Source organism: Strigops habroptila, chromosome 8, assembly GCF_004027225.2.
Source record: "Strigops habroptila isolate Jane chromosome 8, bStrHab1.2.pri, whole genome shotgun sequence".
NCBI lineage: Eukaryota > Metazoa > Chordata > Aves > Psittaciformes > Psittacidae > Strigops > Strigops habroptila.
Window position 1 is genome coordinate 21,241,920 of NC_044284.2, and position 22,119 is coordinate 21,264,038.

Consider the following 22,119-nt stretch of genomic DNA (forward strand, 5'->3'; position numbering starts at 1 on the left):
AGAATGATAAATAGGAATACTATTTTTTGTATTGTGAAACAATTCTGTTTGAGTTTTTTTGCAATTCAACTATTTTGTTTCTCGATGAGATTTCAGACAAAATATAAACCTCATTTTTTAATGACTGTAAACTCTGTAAAAGTCTGTTTTTCTGAAGGATAGGATAAATCCTAGTTCAAGGAACTGTATTTTAAGTAGAGAAAGGTGGCACTGGTTTGAGGCTTACTGTGAAGCATCTTCAAGCATCCTGGAAAACTGAATTCAATTTTGCAGAGTCCTGTTACTTTTAAGATTATCTGCGAGGATTATTTGTATTTCTAGCAAAGCTCCAGGAAGCATATAGTACACATAGAGTGGAGTTAATTTGAGATCCTGTTAATCGTGTACTTGGCATCTGTGCTTTTAGGACAGCACATACTTGTGTGATTTTGGTCCATCATTTGTGATCTGCTTGAGGATTTCTGAAAATAAAAAAGCTATATATAAATTTAAGATAATATTATCAGATGAAGGTCTGTCAGATTCAATAAGCGGAAGTAGACAAACTGAGCTACTGTGTACCACTTTGTGGTCTTAATCTTGGAAAATAACAGATAGCAAAAAATAAAAAGAACTTGTCTCCAAATTCATCATTGCCCTGTGTCCTAGCTGCTCATTCAGCATTATTTATTCAAGATATCTTGTTGAGAAAATAAATAATAATAAAAAATCAAAGTGACACATTTTACAGAATATGGTGTTTTCTAGGTTGAAGAAAATGAACTAAAATTGCATTTTAGATAGAGTTACCATTAACAGTATTGGAATTCTGGTGTTTAACAAACCAAGAATGACTCCAGAACTACATCTCCGTAATGAAATCTTCAAATGTTTTCTCTCTACTTACATAAACTATATCAGTGAGTATCATATCAGCAATGCAAGCTTGTAACTATTTCACCAAGAATGGAGGTGGGTACACTTACTACGTCAGCACGATAGCCACGGCATCATTAAAGACACTCTCTCCAAACAGAAGTGTGTACAAATCTGTATCCACATGCAGCTCATGGAAAATAGCAAGAACTGTCACTGTATGGAGACAAAGCAAAATGAGTTTGTTATTTTCATATTCCTCTGGCAGTTCAAGAAATAAAACAATGTTAGAATATGGCTTTTGAGAAGTCCAGTCCTATTTATTGCCTAAGCGGATAACAATAAGTTAAAAGGGATCAATTGAAGTATATAATCCAGCAAGTCTATGAGTTTTGATGCTTCAGCTGAGTTAGGAAGAAACTTTCTCACACAGAGAATCATGAATAAATGAAAATGTCACAGCATATTTTGCTGTGCATAAAGTATTATGATCTTGTGACCAAGGAGAAATAAGAGTGCTGAGAAGACTTGGGTTTTGCCATGGACTTTGTGTGTAATAAGAGTAGCAGTTTACCTGTTTTAAGAAGGATATATAATAACGCTTATCCATCTGTTATGCGTATTCACTGAGAAACATGCATAATAACCTCATACCCTGTCCCACCAGCGGCGTAACCACTTTCACCTCAGGTGTAGCATATCTGTAGTCATGAAGCTCTCTCATCCAGATTTGGATATCTGATACTTGTAACCCATTTTAAGGTTCCTTCAGCATATCACTAATGTAAGTCCTTACCTCCTTCCTGAGTTATATGCTATATTTGATTGTGAGCTTACGAGTGCAATAGAAAAAATAGATTGTGTTGAGTTTAAATTGAAGTTGGGTAAATAATTCAGACACACATCCCCAAGGGCATTTAGATGCTTGGCTGATATATAGGTAAAGTCCTATAGATATTAAAGAACTCCTTAGTTGTTTTGTGCCTCGGTTTTCTTACCTGTAAACAGGAGATCACAATCCTTCCCAAGATTCATCTAACACTTCATAATCTCCAATGAAGTTGGCTATCTGTGTTCTGTGTTTATATTATTATTCTCTCTTTTCATGGACAACGCAGAGCTTTTGCTTTTCAAACAATTTAATGCAAAGGCTCCCAATTATTTGTATGGTTAAAAATTACATGTTAGCTCACTGCTTCACTGGTGCTCATTCTAGTACATAATTGTGCAATTGACTCATTCTTTGTAGCCCAGGGATCCCAAAGATTAGGAGTGCCTCTGGGATGCCATGTTAACATCTGGCAAATTACGTTTACATTGAGATGGCTGCTGATAATTCGCACAAAAACATGAACAGGTGATTATGCTTTGTCTTAATAACATTTCTTGGAACTTTGAAATCCTTACTGATAAGATTTTCTAATGGCACTTAAATGTCTGTGTAATCTAAAAATCAGTTTATAAATCCAAAATAGGTTCTCAGTTCTGTGAGATTTTGTGTCAAAGTGATCTCTGTTGATGTGTTATCTTTGAAGAATTTTGGAAGTGTTATTCTACAGAAGACAATTTGGGAGATGTGCGTAGCTGAACATTTGCTGATATAGCTATATTTAAATTAGATAGTTATATTTAACTATCCTGGTAATCTCACCCATCTACTCCCAGTGCAGTTATAATTTAAACTAGGAAGAGAGCTCTTTCCCCAGAAAAACACAAAGGTGTAGGAAGAAATTTTATTGGCAAAAGATAACTTCATGATTCATCAATATCTATATTCAGGTTTTTGCTTGATTAGCAAAAACCTTAATGTGCTAAATTTGGACTCAATTTAGACTCCCACGCTTTGATGCCATTGGCATGACAACAGACTTGTTTTCTACAATTCTTTGCCACTTCCAGCTTTTGCTTATTAGCTAATTAGTTTGGGCTCATATTAATAGCCCCTGCAATAATGATAGGAAGAAAAGAAAATAGTAGTCAAATTCCAATGTACTGCTGGCATGTACATGTAGCAGGCCAAGCCAATTAGACAGATGCCTACACATTCCTCTCCTTCCTCTTGCCTCCTAAAAAATCAGCTTTATCTTCTTGCTTTCTCTCCCAACTCTACCACAAAAATCTGACTTAAAATCTTTTCAAATGAAAGCAGAATAATAAAGCAAGCAACACAGTAATGCAGCAATTGTCTCTTCTGGGAGAGACTGCCCAGTTCACCCAGATACTTTCTCAGAAAGTATCTTCCATTTCAAATATTTCTCCCATTCCCAGTGGAGGTTATTGCATCTTCTTTACAGCATTGCCTGTCCCTGACTGAGTAATTCTGGTCTCTGCTCTGTCCCTATGTTTTTCTGGCCCAAGAAACAGCAAGCTTCAGCCATACCACTGATGACAGATATTTGTCTGATCTGTTTTTAAATGAAATTATGCTAGTTCCACAAATTCCAAGGGAGACTAACCTGCTTTTCAGTATTCATATGGTTTATAAATGCAGTTATTCCTGAATTACTAACCTAAATCTTTCCTCCTTCTCTTCAAGTCTGTAATTTCCATTCCTAGCCTAATGAGACACGAATAATTTGTCATATTTATTCTCTTTTCTTTCCAGCAACATTTTGCCTATTCAAAGACTCATTTCATCTCCTCCCTAAACTGACTCATTTCTTTCAACCTCCTCCTTTCAGTGAGTTTTCTAGCCTGCTAATGACTTCTAATTAGTCCATAACTTTCCTGACATACAGTGCCCAAAATCAGATTCAAGTACTGTAGGTGACATTTTCTGTTGAGAAGAATGAAGAAAGAAAGGATGTAAAAAGATGCTTTAGAACAAGTTAATAAATCCTGTCTTCCTTTTTTTTTTTTGTCTTTTTTTTTGTTTTTTTTTTTTTTTTTTTGTTTTTTTTGGGTTTTTTTGTTTTTTGTTTTTTTTGCTATGAATTGGTGCTGATTATTCATTTTCAGGTCATAAACTTGAAATCTTTTTTAGCAGTGAATGCTTATTTCTGATCTATCTATGAAGTTGATTATTTCTAAGTGTAGCATTTATCCTTGTTGATTTTAAATCATTGCAAGAATCATATTGAGTTCTAATCATGTCCTTCCAAGTGGTTACACTCTCCTTTCAATGTAGTATTATACATTAAAGAAGCATTCTCTACTGCACTAGCCAACTCGTTAATGAAAATGTTAGATAGTACCTGCATAAGAACAGAGGACTGCATAATTTTTAGCACATTCACCCCATTTAAGAGTTCAATAAAACATTTTCACATTGTTTTGCTAATCACCAATCATTTCCTCAAGATCACATTTGCCTTCATTAATTATGAGAACCAGGGATATAGTTCAGAATGGGAATATTAAAAGGGACATGATGATGAGGAAAGTTAATTTAAATTATTCTCTGGATAGAATAATACTGTATGAATAGTCATTATTGCCCAAAGTAGTCATATCACATTTTGTCTGATGGGAGACTTTAAGACTCGAGGGAATGAATTTAAAAATTCAGTATTGGCTATCATATACCACAGTAACATATCTAATCTGAGAAATTTCATCTCTAAAGGCTTTCTGAAGGCACTTTTGAGGAACAGTAAGTAGGGCTTGGTTTTTGTGTGGTACTTACTCCAAGTATTGTACAATTCATTAGATTCAATATATATTATGAAAATGCCAAACTACTTTTCACTAAAGTACACAGCATCTCCTAATCTTTTATTTCAGTCAAGCATATGAGGAGAGATATAGGTAAAAAAACAGATGGCTTGAAGGACAGCTAATTGGGGAACAGCAAACAAACATATTTTGTGCCAGTAGGATACTGAAACAAATAGAAATAACAAGTACCAGAGTTTCTGACTCAGAAAGGGTTGTGAACTTCATTAAAAAAAACAGTGATGGGAAGCATGAAATAGTGAAGCATCTAAGATTTTCACAGTGCTTGTGACAACAGAAATCTGATTCAATTCTTCATTGATTTCATGGACTGAGGTAACAACTGTTAGATGCTAAGCCCGGCATGATTTGGGTTGTACCCAAGTCAGAACAAGTGTCTGTAGGCCTGTTTGTGAAAGATGTCTTTTGACATATGTAGAGACAAATTGCCTTACTCCTTATATTTTACATTCCTGTAAAATGTATGTCTAACTGAAATATCAGCAAACTACAATAATCCCTAAGTTAACTGCATCCAGTACTTTGCTGTTATGTTTGAAGGTCAGAGAATAAATTAGACCATTATATAAAGTACTGGTATTATTATACCTCAATCTTCTGACTAGAACTATTAATATATTTCATAGCTCATGGGCCTGAATTCTTTTGGGAAGGCAGTATCACATCGGCAGAAAGTAAGATGAGAGAAATCTCACATTTCCTATCCATTTTTCTCTAAAAATAACAATTCTAATTTTAATTGTAGTGTCCTTTCCCTACTAATCAGTCATGCCACTCACAGATGAGTTCAGTTTTGAATAAAAAGAAAGCATAAAAATATTTAAACTAAAACCACATTTATAAACAGTCTTATATAACCAGTGTACAAAATATATTACCTTGCTCTAGTTATACATTATGCTTACAATGCAAAATCCTTTGCTATTATGAGAAACAGAAACTGGTCTTTCTGATAAATATCCAATTTTATCAATAACAACAGTAGTGCAACTCACACCTCCAGTTCTGCTGTAACCATAGTAACTTCAAATAGAGAAGAGCCTTGTGATTATCAATTTGACCAAAGGTAAGGAAGTTCATATAGTTCAGAAATAGCTGTGCTTCAGCAAACTTTGTGAAGGTAAATGTTTTCTGTGCTTGAAATGTCAAAAGTTATAAAAAAAGAAGTGCTAAAGATACATGAAATGTCTTTGGATTGGAAGGTCATTGTGCAGAATGTGTTAATAACAGCAAAGACGAACTGCCAGAGTTGTACTTTTCAGTTGTTTTTTGGTGGCTAAGGCTGAGGTCAAATCTTTTCACTCATTTTTTGCCAGTTTTGTTCTGTCATTCACCTTATTCCATTACAACCACTGGTACCCTGAAGCAACCTATTGCTGTGTCTTATTGCTGTGTCTGCCTTTCAACCACAGAGGACAGCTGTTGTCAGAATATCCTTATCCGTGCTCAACGTAAGGCAGTTTCAATTTGAAGGTCTCTCATGCTCAGGGACTGAGAACTGGGGGCGCCACCCCCCACACCAGCACCTTTTCCGCTGTTTCTTTGCTGCTCTTGATGAGTGATGCATGTAGCAGAACATAGGAACAAACTGCTCCATCTCATTTGAAGGGATCACACCAAAAAGATTCCAGAGTCAGGTTATATTAGAAATCAAAACACAATTCTGACACAAGAGAAACCCTTTCAACAGCAAAACAGTGAAATCTGTTATTTTACACAGATGAAATAACAAGAACAGATGATCTCCCCAACTACATGATAAATGATACCTATTGATCAGAATAAGGGAAAATAAAAATACTGGTCTGATGTCTTAAATCAAAGACTAATGAACGGAGAATTTGGGAATTTTAAAATTCTATTTTGTAGAACTTTAATCTCTCATCTGAAGTCTTGAATTGAGAAACTTTTTCTGCTGAAAATGAGAAATTATTGGAAGGAGATATTTCCTGTAATATGAATGATTCACTTGAAAGTAACCTTGTTTTGTCCCTGAAATGTCTACCTTTTCTTTCTAGAGATGTGAGACTTTTTTGAGGCATTCCTGAGTATCACAGATATTTAGAGATCACAGTCTACAATGCAAAAAAAAGCACAGTCCCAAGAACATCCAGTCATAAATTCTTAATCTTAGTTCAAGTGCTAGTTTTCTATATAAGGAAACCCATAGCATATAAGATAAATTCTTCTGAATTGATTTTATGGAAAAATCTGTATAATAAAGATCTTCAAATGCTCTTCAAAAATAAACCCTACATAATGCTATGACATTATTTCCTTCTTCCTAACAATATTAGCAACTTTTACCTGGCATACTTTTTTTTACTGCCCTAGTAGTAAAATTCTTCTTACCACATATAAATATCTACCAGTCATCTTTACTGTTACAAATAAGGAACTCAACCAAAACAATTTCTGTCAAGTCAGCAGATGAGTGGTTAACATCTTTTGAGACTTAACTGCTTTCCACAGCCAAGGAAAATTAAATCTCATTTTGAAATGATCTTACAGTGAAGATTTAAATGAAAAATCAGGTAGCAAATCTGACAGGAATTTATTATTTCATCTTAGGACACTAATTTATTATTCTATCCTAATTCTATAACACTAACAACATTTTACCAGATTTTTTTTTAAGCTAGATATCACATATAAAATCATTAGACTGATTATTTTGTGCCTTAGTATGTATCAGTCCTCCAGGGTACCATATGTTAACTGATTTTGGAATTCCAATGAGCTCTTCACATAGCTTGAGATTATAAATAACTAGAAATTCCTAGCACACAATGCAATATTTTCAACAGTTTCTACTATTTAATTAAGCAAAAGGTTAATTCAAAGTACTTTAAGTGTTCAAGGGACTCAAATTTATGGATAAGACTAGTAAAAACATTTAAAAGCTTAGAATATTGTGAATAAATAACAGAGGGAGCAAGACTGAACACTAGAAAACTCTTGGACATGCACAGGCAGTCTATATAAGCATAAGATTAATTACAAACTGTTTAGTTTGTCACACTAGAAGTAGTTTTCTCAACTGCAGTGTTAGGTTTTTAAGCCTATTTAAAAATCTGGGAAAAGTAATCGTTGTCACTTCTTATTCCTTCCAGTACAAGAGGAGCTTCTCTTCCCCCCCACCCCCTGCCCCGATTGTTTCAGATGAATCAGTGGTGATTTAATACTATTATAATCAAAATCAGTGCATTTGTCTTAGATATATTTCTCCTCATAAGTCCACACATTCATTTGTGAAACTAAATAGTATTGGACTGGAAAATGGGAAAAGAAACTAAGCCAACTGCAAAACTCTATTCATAGCACAATCAAGAAATGTACTTGGAAGCTGTAAGCAACCTTTTATTCCATAAGCAGTTTGTTTTCCTCGGTTTTCTTTGTGCATTCAGTTTCTGTATTTTTCTCTTGCTTTGAGGACAGGCTCCAATCGTGCTGAATTTTATTAAAGTAGTTGCATGATTTATAAGTGGCAGCATATTGGATGCTTGGGTTAATTTGAGAATAACAATTTGATGCAGCTTTTACAGCAATCTACCACAACCAGTTTTGTGGAAATAAGTTAGTTTACACAATATTTTTAAGCCTTCAGAATGATAAATCACAAGTTGAAAGTGTTCTGTTAAATACTGGGGGTTTGTTTAAAGAATGGAACAGATTTGTAGAACAATGTTGCTTTCTGTCATTTCTTTTAATAGCCATGAATTTGAAAGATTTATTCGTAAGTTTCTCAGAGAAGCTGCTCAAGGGTAGTTAACACTAATGCAGCATGTCATGTGCATAACAAAATACTTTCTGTTCCACTTCCTGTAACGTCTCAACTGATTTATTTTTTTTTCCAAAATCCAATGTACCACTGCAGACATTGTACTGTGCCTCTTTGTAACAACGTACCAAAAAATCCTTTTTACCTCCTCCTTCACTGTTGTCCCACAGATGCAAAACCCAATATTTTCATTTTAGTATCAGAGTACTATTAACATGTCCAGTGTAACAAAACCTGGACAAATGTAGGAAACCTAGGATAACTCTGATTTCAGGCTAAATGATTCCAGAATTTTGTGATTCCAAAATTCACTGAGTCTGTTTCCCAGACTTGGCTGTTTAGTGTGACTTTAGGCTTTAAATCTCACATCTGCAATTTCAAGTCATCCTCTTATTATGTATCTTTTTAGAGTTGTATTTAACATGAAACACTGCATTCAAATTGTAAACTGGTACCTGATAAACAGTATTTATATGGCCAAATCTGAAAGCTACATTCCCTGTATCTTTAAACTGGGTTAGATCACACATGAATGCAAAGTCTAAATTATTAACCATCAGACTTCAGTGTTAAAGCAGTTCTCATATCAGTAATGAACAAATCAGTGTCCTGAAGATTGGAAAACAGCATTTTTCCAGTCTCCCCAGCAATTTCATTTATAAAGTTTATGAGCTAAACCAGTTACAAAAAAAAAACCCACAAGGGATCTCTGGGGCCAATTTGACTTATAATTATCATAATATCAGACATTTAACAGTTATGGGAATAAAAAATCAAGAACAGAGACTTTAAACATTTCTATGGCACATGCAGTTGATATATTCTTTTTTAGACTTCTGACTTTTGAAAAAGTAATTTATTTTAAATGTTACCTGGGTCTGTGGCAGACATCAGCGATCCAAAAAATAAACAGTCAGTGAAGTGGAATTCCCATCCTTTTAACTGGCCAATGTGTACCATGGCCTTCACAAAACCATACATTATCAACCTGTCAGGGGAAAGATAAGACAGGCATCCAGACAGAGTATATAATGCTTATGCTTAATTTACAGTGTTAATCAGGTTCTTATTCTCTTCAGTTTCTTTTAAATAAACATATCATCACATGAATATTGAACATAAACTGATAGCATATAAAAATTCTATTCCCTATTCATCTGTTCAAGTATTGTATTAAAATGTCACAGACAATTCCAAACCAAAGACTTTTCTGAATAACTGTCATTGCTGGCAGCAGAGGACAATGGCTTTAGCTGTATATTTTTCAAAAGGAAAGATAATGTAAGCTTAAGAAGACATTATTAAGACTAATTTGGCTAATGTTGTAGAACATTTAAACAAAGGCAGTTCTACTATCAGCTCTATGGCTTGCTCTAATATTTCAAAATGAATTGTTTTATTCTATCAGCTTTTAAATGTTAGCTGTATTCAAAGTTCCAGATAAGGTCTCCAAACGTGACAGATATTTTATAACTCACGATGACAGTGAAGCAACAAAGTCACACTTCAAAATGCACTGCTAAATCCTCACTAGCGTCACAGGAAATGTTATCACTGGTTTATATAACTAGGTAATGCTGTCTGAGATGTGTATTCTAACCAGAATCTTGAAATATATTGAAAAAAGAAATTAAATTCTTGTTAGAACCTGTAGTAGATTTTTTAATTTTTATATATTTTCAATTTAGTTAATAAAATACCCCATAGCATTCAATACCTTTTCCATAAACACAACACATAAATTGACAATTGTGCTCTTCTAACTACAGGCTTTAAAAAAATAACGTAAGCAGAGCTACATGCATTCACACTTAGCTACATTTTGCCCTGAGCTAAGATATTTCTGAAGTCGTGTAAATGCAGAAGATCTGAGCAACAGATAAAATGCTACAAAACAAACAGCCTAAGAGTTAATTACAAATCATTTTCAGATACTTTACCAAGCTATACATTTTCTGAAGTATTGTCACCTTATTACATTAAGAGGGAAGCAGATAGTTCACCACAGAATTCCCCAATGGTCCTAAGTATTTGTGCATGTATTTACATAAGCTGCCTAGCTAAGAGTTCATAGATCACAGAATGGTTAGGGTTGGAAAGGACCTTAAAAAAGGATCATCTGGTTTCAACTCCCAAGTTACCCACCAATTGTTCTTAAACAATTTATCCAATTGTGGGTATCCTTGATTGATAAGCTCACTTTCTCTCCATTCCCAAAGAATAATGATTCAAGACCTGCAGTGGAGTTAGTCTTTTTATCCCCAGCACAAATATTCCTGTTAAGGAATGAGTTGTTCAAAAACTGACTGTGGTGCTGGTATCCCTATTTGCAATTTTCTCAAAAGTCAACAGGAATGGAAATGAACATATGCATGCCTTTTAGAAATAATTGCCCAAACCTGCTTGCCATTTTGGCACAAGATTCTCTTCTGATTCAGTTAAAAATATTTTAAAATACTAAATAAAATTAAGTTTTGACTATCCAGCAAATTCAATTGTGGTAATTGTTTAAACACCCAGTGTAGATATCATCCTGGTCTTTAGCATTCTTTCTTTACACATTACTAAATATTTTCAGTGTGCCTCAGTTTACTATCTGTACAAAGTTGCAGATGAACTGGACAAAACTGGATTCAGGAGTCTTTCATTGATATAGAAGGTCTAAGTTTGCCATAAAGTTTAGTACAGAACCTGGTCTTACTTCACATACCATTCAATTCTTGGCTGCACTGAAATGGGGAATAAAACTGAAGATCAGACCAAACAATGGTGGTGATTTAGTCACTGAGATGTTAACCTTCATCCAGCAGAAAAAGAGAACAGCAAACTCAGAATATGATACCTTTTTATTTTTTAATTCATTAACCACTCAATGCATTTTAGTAATGCTAAAATGGTAAAGGTCCAAATTTTCAAACATAAACGCAACTAAGTGCAGACATACATTAGGATTATGTGAGAAACTGCTGGTTTAAACAAACCACAAGAATCTGTATTTTTACTTCCTCTATCTAGCACATATGAAAACACGCAGAGAAATAATTTCCTATTGTAAATTACCTTTTAAACCACACTGGCTTATCTTTTCTTTAGGAACTGTGTATTTTTAATGAAGGCAATACATTAAAGTGATCATTAATCATCATTTATCAGTGATTTCTTAGAGGACACAGCCATACAAAATGCAATCCCATTTTCACTTTAAATAACTTTAAATAATCTTAAACCAGAAATAATTGATTTCATTTTCAGTTATAATTTTCTGTCATCTCAAAACTTGGTTTGTTGTCATCTTCTCCAAACGACACCAAAAGTTCATCTAGAGGCTGTTTTGAAAATTAGGAATCAAAGGGCAGTTCTGAAGTGGAGTAAATTGTCTGATGTTTGCAAAATTAACAGAACTATGGCAGTTTACGCCAGCTGAGAGATTGTTCTTGGGAAAATAATTTAATAAATTCATTGTAATACAGGATATACTCATGCATCGCTAAAAAGAAAAAGGTATTTACCTCATTGTATTCTTCTAGATATATCACAAGCTGAATGTCATGTTTTTAGTATTCTTTAAATTGTCAAATTTAAACAATAAAGCAATTTATCTATGAGAAATGTTAGTAACTCTTTTGAGAGTAGTAGTTAATGATGTAGTGTGACTTTTCCACTACATATTGAAAAGTTGGATCTCAGCTGGATACCTGAGCTCTCAACAATAGTGATATTAAATATCATCCAGTTCTACACAACATAGCTGTTCTTAATGAAAATCCAATAAGGAAAACATACCCCAATGACAGCAGGACATTGATCCCAAGGAAACACCCTGCAGTGACGCCCGTATTGCTATTATAAACTAGAATTGAAAAAAATAGTCTTATTGATTTTTAGGGCTGCTGTTATTTCATTTGATACATCTAAGTTACTTTTAGCAAGTTTACGCTCACCAAGTTTCAGCAAATCTGATTGCTTTATTCATCTTCAACAATCCATTTAATATATATGTTAAAAAAATCTGTTAAAAAGTTATAAATAATTAAAAGTGCCAGTGACTCTGAATTTCCTCCAGAATGTTCCTGTCCCACTAAAATGGGACAACCAATGCTCAACCAGTGCTCACTGTTGACAGAGAGCAAGCCATTGACACAAATCAGGTTAATGTTAGGAGCTCTGAAGAATCTGTTTAGTAGGCCTGTACTTCTAGCTTTCCAATTCCTGTCTTCATTATGAAATCATCTTTTTCTTTTTTTTTTCCACTTCACTTTTTACTTTTTTACTAATCTAGAATGCTAAATTTTATTTTTTTATGCTTTTAGAATATTAGAACTGAGATCTTCAAGGCTGCATAAAGGAAATAGCAGCTGAATTGCAAATCAATGTAACCCTTATTTCTGATGTGGCTTTGAAAATCTTAACTTTAAAATACATTTGCAAAGTAATTTTATTCCATATACCTTTTAATCTTCTTTTTAATCTATATTGTAAGTTCTTTAGGAAAGTGGTTGCTCCTTAAACTATGGAACTAATCAGTAAGAAACTGTCACTGAAGACTTCTCACTTGGACTTAGTGATGGTTCAGTACTGCAAATTATATTTGTGAATAACTGATTTGATCATGGATTTGGAACATTAATGAACTAATACAATAGAAGAACAAAACTCAGATTAGCTGTGCTGCAGGAGAGCTGACATTTTCTACACCCAAACATTTTTTTAAATTGTGTGAGAAGCCCATCATGTATTTTGCCACTTCAACAGCAGGAGAAAAACCAGTAATGTAATGAAATAAGTGAGAATTCAGAATTTTCCAGATTATGCAAGTCTGACACTTACAAAGTGCCTCATCTCTAAAAAATGTTACATATGATGATATCATTACACAGTAGAGGAGATGCTATATAAATATTGACCTGCTGAAGTAAGAATCATCTTCTGGTAAATACCACAATTGGCAGCACAAATCGGCAAGTAGACATGAAATCTCAGTACAGCTACATAAAATAAACCCTAGATTGACCCAAAAAAAAGAAAAAAAAAAAAATCAAAGTAAATAACAGGCAATGAAGAACCAGAGCAAAACCTGCCAGTTTTAATGATTCTGAGCAGTGGGTTGTCCTTATTTTGAAGCTGGACTGAATTAAAGCTTGCCTCTGTGAAAAAAGGGGGAAGAATCTCTGTGTGTAAAAGGTCCAGTTTTTTTACTACCACAGTTCGTCTGCTACTAACCTTTTACTGCCATGCATTAAGGAAAGGAATTGGGAAAGTACACTGGCTTTCTGGCTACTGCTGGAAATTTCCAGTGAATTTATTTATAAAGCTGCTGTCTAGGAAGGCTACTCTTGGACTCGGACATTCTTGAACTAGCTGCTGCTTAAATGCAGAGGAAAAAAAAGGAGCCCTCTCCTAAAGACTTTACAGACTAATTACTACACAAGAAACTATCTAAATGCTCAGAAGAGCTTTAGTTGCAGCTTAACAGAAGCTTATTTTTTGCAAGAGTTTTCTTTAGCAACAGCTGGTTTTAAGAAGGGATCTAAAAAGAGATAGTGAAGTTTCTTTGGGGTTTTTTTGGGAAGCTCTTGTCAGGAAGTTCTAAATAGTGAAACTTCTATCCAGCATACTGCTAGTAAAAGAGAGATAATTTGTAGTTTTAAAGTAGAGACAAGCAGGGTATGTCTGATGCAGAATGGAATGGGGAGACTGGAGGAAAGATGCAAAGAAAGAATCTGTCAAGGGACCAGGAGAACGATTTTAACAGAAGCATGTGAATAGCCACAAATAGGATCACACTACATCTGTAAAGGAAAAAGATACTGGAGTCATCTAGACACGAAAGATGAAAGTCTGGCAAGAGCTTTAGACATATAGGTGGATGAGAAAAGCATTATAAGAAACATGTCAGTAAGCAGCATACTGGACATCTACATATACAACAAAAGCCTATACTGTACTTAAATGCAGCTCATAAAAACGCAACCCCAGTTACCAGCATTTCTGGGAATGCAACATGCTGTCCAAAAGAACTGTTGAGATGGGCTATATATGCATAAATCATGAACAAAGGGGGACAAGATGACAATGACAAGCAGACTACCTTTTTGAGATGAGACAATACAAGCTTGAATAAATCCTACAAATCTCTTATGGTAAAAATATGCCTGAATGATGCAGCCAGGTGAGAAAACCTGTGCTGAGCTTTGCTTCCTAAGAAATCCTGGCCAAATCTTCAGCTTGCAGAAACTGGCAACACAGCACCTATTCCTCTGCATTAAAGCAAACTGAAAAATTTATGTCAATAAATACATATTGGCATGCTGGTTTATAGCATGCTGCTTCTTAGACAAGTAACTGTATCCTCACATGCAAACTAATTGGAAAACCTATCAGTTCTAAAAGAACCTACTCTTAATTTAAAGCTGTAGGGGACAGAATGTAACAGCAACTGCCAAGTGAAGATGTACAGTACACGTACCATATCCTCAATACAGACAGACCCATCTGCCTAATGATTTTATCAGCAATTGTATTTTCTTCAGTTTTGTTATTCTTTGCAACATACCTACCGAATCTCACTGCTAAGGGCCTTTATTATGTTAAAGGTTTAAAAAGCATAATTCCAGATTTAAGGTGTTAGTGCAGTTATGCTACGTAGCATGAATGAGACTTGTAATTTAAATCTTTCTTGCCAAATATGTTTTCTAACCTGCAGAGAATTTTTCATCTCATATTCTAACTCCCTAAAGAATCCTACTCTATCTAGACGTGATTATCTTGTAGCCTGAAGCCAGTTGAACATAGCTGCAGATTGTAGTCATGCAAGCAAAAGATGAAAAAGAACTGAGTAGCATTTCTTTCTTTTCACAAGGAATAGTAATATTAATAAACCAAGAATAGGAAAAGTAGATTATTTTATTCTTGCTTGTGTATGAAATAACATAGTGATTGACTGATTGATATCACAACAATAATAAAAAGTCACTAGTCAGAATTTAAAATATATGCTGGAAAACATAAATAGTAGAGATGAAAATGAAATACGCATTCTTTTATTCTGATCTTTCTATTTCTACCATACCAGTATATTCCTGTAACTTTTTCTATATAGGGAAATGCTTCATATCAAATGTTTTGGCTACAGTGATTCATTATTTCAAAGTGCTTTATGTACTATTATATTCTTCTTTTTGTCATCTTTTAAATCAGTTTTGTCACTAGAAAGGGTTTTATGAGTTTTTCTTCAAGAAATCATTTTCTAACTTATCAAATCAAGAGAAAACCTCAGCGAAGTGTCTCTGGTACAAATAAAGCAATAATAAATTTACCTTGAGCTATTCTGTATAAATTGAACAAGAAGAAAACCCCTTTGGATATAGAAATAGCTGGAAGAACAGAAAAGAAACTGGCTTTAAAATTCCACTGCATACCTAGTTACCTGAGGCACAGTGACTGCTCAACAGCTGAGTATTAGAAACATAAGCATAGCTTTAGGTTGTATAGATCTGACAAACAGTTCAAGTGAGCACAGCTGTGCTCCTGGCAGGACATTTGGTGATGCAAGAAGTGCCTTTGCTCATCATTTTCCAATGAGCAATGGGAACCACCAAGACTTTTTTAGTAGTCACAGATTATCTTCTGTTTGCTGCTTAAATCAGTTTTGATGGGAAGGCCTACTGGAGAGAAACACACTTTACACATCAGAGGCATGATGTATGTGGGTGTGAGGAAGAAAGGCTGTGTTTCAGTCACCATAGTTCTACAGGTAACTTAAATTGCTAGGGTGTTCCTGTGGTATTGGACTTTTGGGATAGTGATGGCTGTTCAGAGTTATTTAAACAATCAAGCAAACAAATACAGAACATGGATGAAAAAATCCAGCACAGGTTTCTGTATCAGTCAATTTGGGGACCACTGGTAACAGAAAAAGTGGAGATGTGATACATGCTTCAAAATGTTTACCTTAGGTTCTGCAACTCACCTTTATTGGTGCAGAACCAAAGTGAGAGTTGGTTCTTAGTGCTGCAACTGGGAGAGATTAATTGAAACGCATGCAAACACATGTATTGGATGCTTTAGGACTGGCTTGAATGAGACTATGCAGAATGCCTATAGTGGTCAGAAAGCCTGAATGTTTGAGCCTTTGCTTGCTTAAAAACAACCTCCTATGGAGTTGTGCTCAAGTAAAGAACTGCTACATGTCAGTATGAATTTTATTTTGGTTAGTCTTCCATTGTACATTTGACCATAGAAAATATCTGTTGAGATACAGAGATGCTTTCATTTAAAATAGAAAAAACATTTTGCCCAGGTTTGAAATTTCAAGATGCAATTGCAGATTTTGCAAAGTATGCTAAAAATACAATATAGAAAAAGTGAGCGAGGAGTGAAAAAAGGAGAGCAAGGTGTGGGCCTATATAAGCTGAAAAGTACTGTACTGTAATTTTAGTGTTTTGCATCAAAGACATACAAATCAATTCACCACAGCTCACAACTGCACAGTATTATTTAATATGTTTTTAATATTCCTCTAATGAGGAAAACAAAGCTTCAGGATCTCTGTGTTCCTGAGCTCTATTTAAATCAGATCCATTATGCATTACACACATAAAACTCTGAACCTCTTTGCAATTACAAAGCTGTACTTGATCTTTGAGTGATGACCAAAATCTCATAATTACTTGGGCAAATGAGCCATGAAACAGTGTCAACTGTACTGTGTCCATATCATAGTGCCACTGAATATTTAATTGCTCTACAAAGATTTAAACATTACTTCAAGATTTACTTCACGCAGTATTATTAATGAGAGAATCTCCAATAGATAATGAATAACCGACAATCCTACACACATATTTTGTGACAGATATTCTTATGACAATAAAAATAAAATCTAAAAAAACATCAGACATAAGATCTTCCAGATACAACAGTGGTAGATTATTTTAGAAATGCCTAAATCGCCATTGTACAGAGGGTGGTGGAATTCTTCACAAAATATTAGTGACACTAAGAGACTTCTATATGAAAAGAGAAGGATTGAAAATACCTAGTTTATATAGGGAAAAGAAGATAGTGACAGTAGCACCTACAGTAGTTAAAAACATTGTAATTAAATGTCAATAATTCTGAGTTCTCAGATTACAAAACTGTTGTCACAGACTGAACTAAAACAGTCAGTTCAGTCAGGGTATTAGGTAAACCAGATTCATTAATTAATTGGCTAATTCATTCAGTCAACAATTAATTCAGTCCATCAATGAATTATTTCAATGATTATTATAGCAATCAGAACATGCAAGGTTCTTCTTTACCTACAAGATGTCAATTTATCCCGGTCAAAACATTGAAGAGTTTTGTAAGCTAAGAAAACCTGTTGCAGCAATTATAAAATTGCCTTCTCTAAGAGAAGTTTCTTTCTAGTTCTTAGCTGAGTGGGTGCTTTATATTCTGAAATGTGAAGACCCCTAACCCCATCTTGTTATCAATATAAATCTCTGATGTTATTAAAGACTCTGCTAAATCCACAGCTTTAACAACATCTGATAGCTTTAAGTATCATGGATTAGCTGCAGACCAAGAACAAAAGTCTATATCTGTTTTCTTCACCTTTGAAGCATCAGATGTGCTAACCTTTAATATCATTGACTATCATCTCATTATTATATTGACAGAGGGATATATAAGGATCATTTTGTCTTTTCTTTTCAACCTCAAGAACATTCCATGTGCCAAAAAAACTTTTATATGAGTTTTCTTCAGAACTCTGTGTAACAGCAAAATCCTGCTTTGAGAACTAGGTTTCAGGACAGCTGACAATGTTAGTATAAAAGACCTGTCTAGGGAAATTCTTCAAACCTCACAGACCTGAATGATTAAAAGGAAAAAAAAAGTCTGATTCAGCAGAAATTCAGAAGAAAAGTATTTTGAGTCAGGAAAGTGAGAACCAATAATGTTTTGAACTCCTTCTCCAAGTATAGAAACATTGCTAGATACTAACCTGCAATCCAGTCTATGTGGAAGACAGACTCACGCTTCTGGCAATTATTCAACACTGAAATAATTCATGAATAATTCAGCTATTCTCTAAATTTCAGAATGAACACCCCCTGAAGATTCTAAAACAGCAATATTTTTCCCCACATTTAAAAATACAGTGTAAATATCGAATTTTACAGATAAAATATGAAAATATTTTCATTTACTGTTTCCCAGCAAAATAAACCCATGACCTTATTTGCAGCAACCTGTTACAGTAGATTTTCACTGGAGCACCTGATGTTCCCTTTAAATGAGCTTATATTACCATTAAAAGATAATTATGATCAGTTTGTGATTTCAGAATAATGTAAATTAGATTAGAAAATAACCTGCTGTAAAATAGGGCATGAAATGAACTACAGAGAAACATGTTTGAAACAATTCTGGAATTTTTATTGGATTAGTTCAGTCAAATAGTGATACAAGCGCTCAAGAACAAACAAAAGAATTCATACCCACACCGTAAGTGAAGACTGTCAGGTGCCCATGATGGACATTTAATTTACAGTGAAGTTTTGAAATGTAAAATATATTGTTTGATGAAATAGTTGAATGTTTTTAGAACAGACAGGGATCTTGCTAAGGCTTGAGAGTTTTCAGGTATCTATCTGGGCTTAGTTCAATCTCCCACAGAAATAAAGGAAACTTAAGAATACCAACACTGAGTTTCGCATTTCTAGGTTAGGGTGTAGTTACCTCTTGGGATATTGTTCAGCCTTATGGCAGATTTTCTTCCTTAGTAATTGAAATCCAAAGCTTAGACCTCTGGATGGTTTAGAGTCTCTGTAAGTGTGTAGACAGTAAAAGAAAACTATGCAACCTTCAACAAACATATTAAATTTGATTCTATTTTTTTAAACAGCACCCCTGCTATAGCAAACAAAGGTGGAGGAGAATGACAAGTTTTCTTATGCCCAGGCTAGCTCTTGTTTCATGGGATACAATAGTATTTATGTGCAATGATGTTAATTGGCTAAGTGAAAACTGTGGTATTTTTCCTTAAAACAAAAACCAAAAACCAAAACCAAATCTTAATGACGGGCATGCAGATAGCTCTACTGTGTCATGAAACTACTGTGATAAACTTTTAGAAACAGAAACCTTCTAGGCCAGTAAATAACCTCTCAGGGTGAAAGTATTTGTCCTGATATCACTCAGAATGAGTCATCAGGACATGACCTTTACAACACTTACTTAACTCCTGGCAAACAGGTTATTTCCTGCTAATACTGCTATCCTTAACTCGTGTGCTGTATAGAAATGTGCTTTTAATACATTAAATATAGCAGCAGAGACCCAAAGCCCACTATTGTGCTACCATATTTTTATTTTCAAACACTCTTATTTAATAGGTTTGTGGCTTCTGAAGTTGTAATAATATAAAATTTGACAAGTATTGGTGTCCTAAAGAGATGCTGAGGCTGCAGTTATGAATCTGCAGTCTTACAAGCATTGTATCTTCCCCAACCTGATTATATTACTGCCTCATACAGATCACCTTGTTCAGCAGGTACACAAATATTTTAATCAGATCCTTCACACAGTGTCGTCGTTTTTCTGTTCCATAAAATCTAGCTCTCTCTTCATTGTAGTTTTGTTATTTTTACATTAAAATGCATCAAATATGCATCTGTTAAAATAGTTCTTGATTTATGGCAAATTATGATAAGGACAGTGTTGTGCTGAAGATTTGACTATTTTGTCTCTGATGCCACAAAAGTTCTATGGCAAAGATAGCTCAGTTAGTTACCATATGTGAGGAGAAGAGTGGGGAAGAGTGAATACTGGGCAACTAGATGGAAATGAGATGACTTGTGTTTCTACACTCACTGCCCATTCCAGTCCCTACTCCTCAGGCAGCCTCAGGAGTAGTTTATGCCACTGAAAGAAGGTCCCAAAAACTTCTGCCAGATTGGTTGCCAAAAATATCTACCTTCAGCTTCAAGAGGACTTTGAATTAACTTGCTCCAGCCTTTTCTCAGAAAATCCCTTGGGGCAAATACTAATAATAACCAAACACATTGCATACTAGGCATCTGCTCTTTGGGGAGAGTGTGAGGGGTGGGATTAGAGAAGCCATTCCCTAATCCTCTGCTTTTAAGTATGTTTAAAAGCAACTGACAAATTCAAGGCAATGAATGACAACGCAAATGAAAACCTCCTCTCCACGCTACCAAGAATATACTGGATACTCAGAGTGCATAATGCTTTTTTGTCAGGTTTGGAGCATACGAGAGTGATCCATAAACTTCTGCCTCACAGGATTGAACCCTGTAAAAAGCCCTGTGTACAAATTATTTTTGTTCTTTTAATGGAGTTCAACCCTAACCCCAACCACACAGCAGTACATTCTGCAGCTCTGTCCTATGCCCATGCTCCTTACTGACATCGACCAAGGATGGGTCCTGTATAAGCTTAGGAATTGCCAGGAAATTTGGTTCGTTATTGCTAGTAGAAGGCAGTAGGTGGAAGTTATTGCTTATTCCTTCTGGTCTGTAGGATATAAACCTATGGGATCCTGTAGGATATATGAATGAACTTCTAGTATAAATCTACAGATGTGTCAAGACTTACTTCACTCTCTCTCCAGTTTTTCATTTCCTTTCACCTGAAGGCAGAACAACCTTCTAAAGAATTGTATTTTATTTTACTAGCACTAGGATCCGATTAAGAAGACTTACACAGGCACAAGTCAGATGTATAAAAGAGAGTTTTACCACAGCATTTCTGAACAGTTTGTAGAAGTAGCATCTTTAGGACAGATTGACTCAATGCATCTCAGGAAGGGCAGTTTTTCTAAACTCCAAGGCTTGCACATGCCTAGTTGCAGGACATTGCTATTCCCATTACAGGGTCTTCATAATGGTTGTGTGTCTTGTTTAACAAATAAAATTTCCAATTCTACAGGATGAGGTTTGACAATCTTCAAAATCTAACGCTACTACTGTAGCTTTTAGTTGAAATAATTACATGGAAAATTGCCTTAATTGTTTCCTGGGTAAGGCAAATGAATGATAATTAAATTGATTAAATAGAAATGCAGTTGTGAAGTATTGGCTGTTTTCACATGGAAAATTTAATTTCTAAATATATGAAGAATAAATGGTTTTGATGAGAAAGTATTTTGACTTTGGAAGAGCTCTAACACAGTGACAGTGGATTACATGGGATATAGTTCTTAAATGTGTATGTAAAAACATTAGACCAGGGGACAAATAATTTTTGCCTAACTCATGAGAATTACGTATAAAATTAAATACAAACATGAATAAAGCAAGCATATGGGATTCAGCTAGCTGAAAGTATTGCTAAAAACTGTTGTGTCTCCTTTTCTTTGCTTGTTCAGATTGAATATTGCTCCTAGATAGTGGTTCCTGTCAATAGGGTGTAAATAGGGAGTAACTGCACAAATAACTTTGGACTTACATTGTTATTCACCAGGCATGACTCAGTCCTTGAACATGTTTTGTATATTTTACTGATATTTGAGTATTTAAAGAGCTGGGATTAAAAATCCCCTTTTCTTTTCTAGATATGAACTCTGACAGATGAATCATACAAACATTTGCCTATCCATGTGACGCAATGCTTAATAAGATTCAGTGTTTACTAATGTAAATTAAGTGATAATCAAAAGGAGGAAAATAAACTCAACTTCCCCTGTTAGAACAAGCTGATTATTTCATTGCAAGTTACACTTTTGTCTATTTGTTGGTGTTTTCTTTTCACCAAGTCTATGACAGCTGATTGAACGACATTTTCCCTTTACGTGGCAAATT

The 22,119-nt window shown here is 34.6% G+C and overlaps 1 protein-coding gene across 1 annotated transcript in view; it reads right to left on the bottom strand.

The window, feature by feature from the left end:
- The window catches only part of SLC9A9 (solute carrier family 9 member A9), a 201,917-nt gene that overhangs the window by 148,211 nt on the left and 31,587 nt on the right, over positions 1-22,119 (bottom strand). Inside the window, exons 5-6 of the mRNA XM_030493879.1 lie at positions 9,184-9,299; positions 966-1,071 (exon numbers count right to left, since the gene is read on the bottom strand). Of these exons, the coding sequence (XP_030349739.1) occupies positions 966-1,071; positions 9,184-9,299 (222 nt within the window). The remainder of the gene's footprint in view (positions 1-965; positions 1,072-9,183; positions 9,300-22,119) is intronic.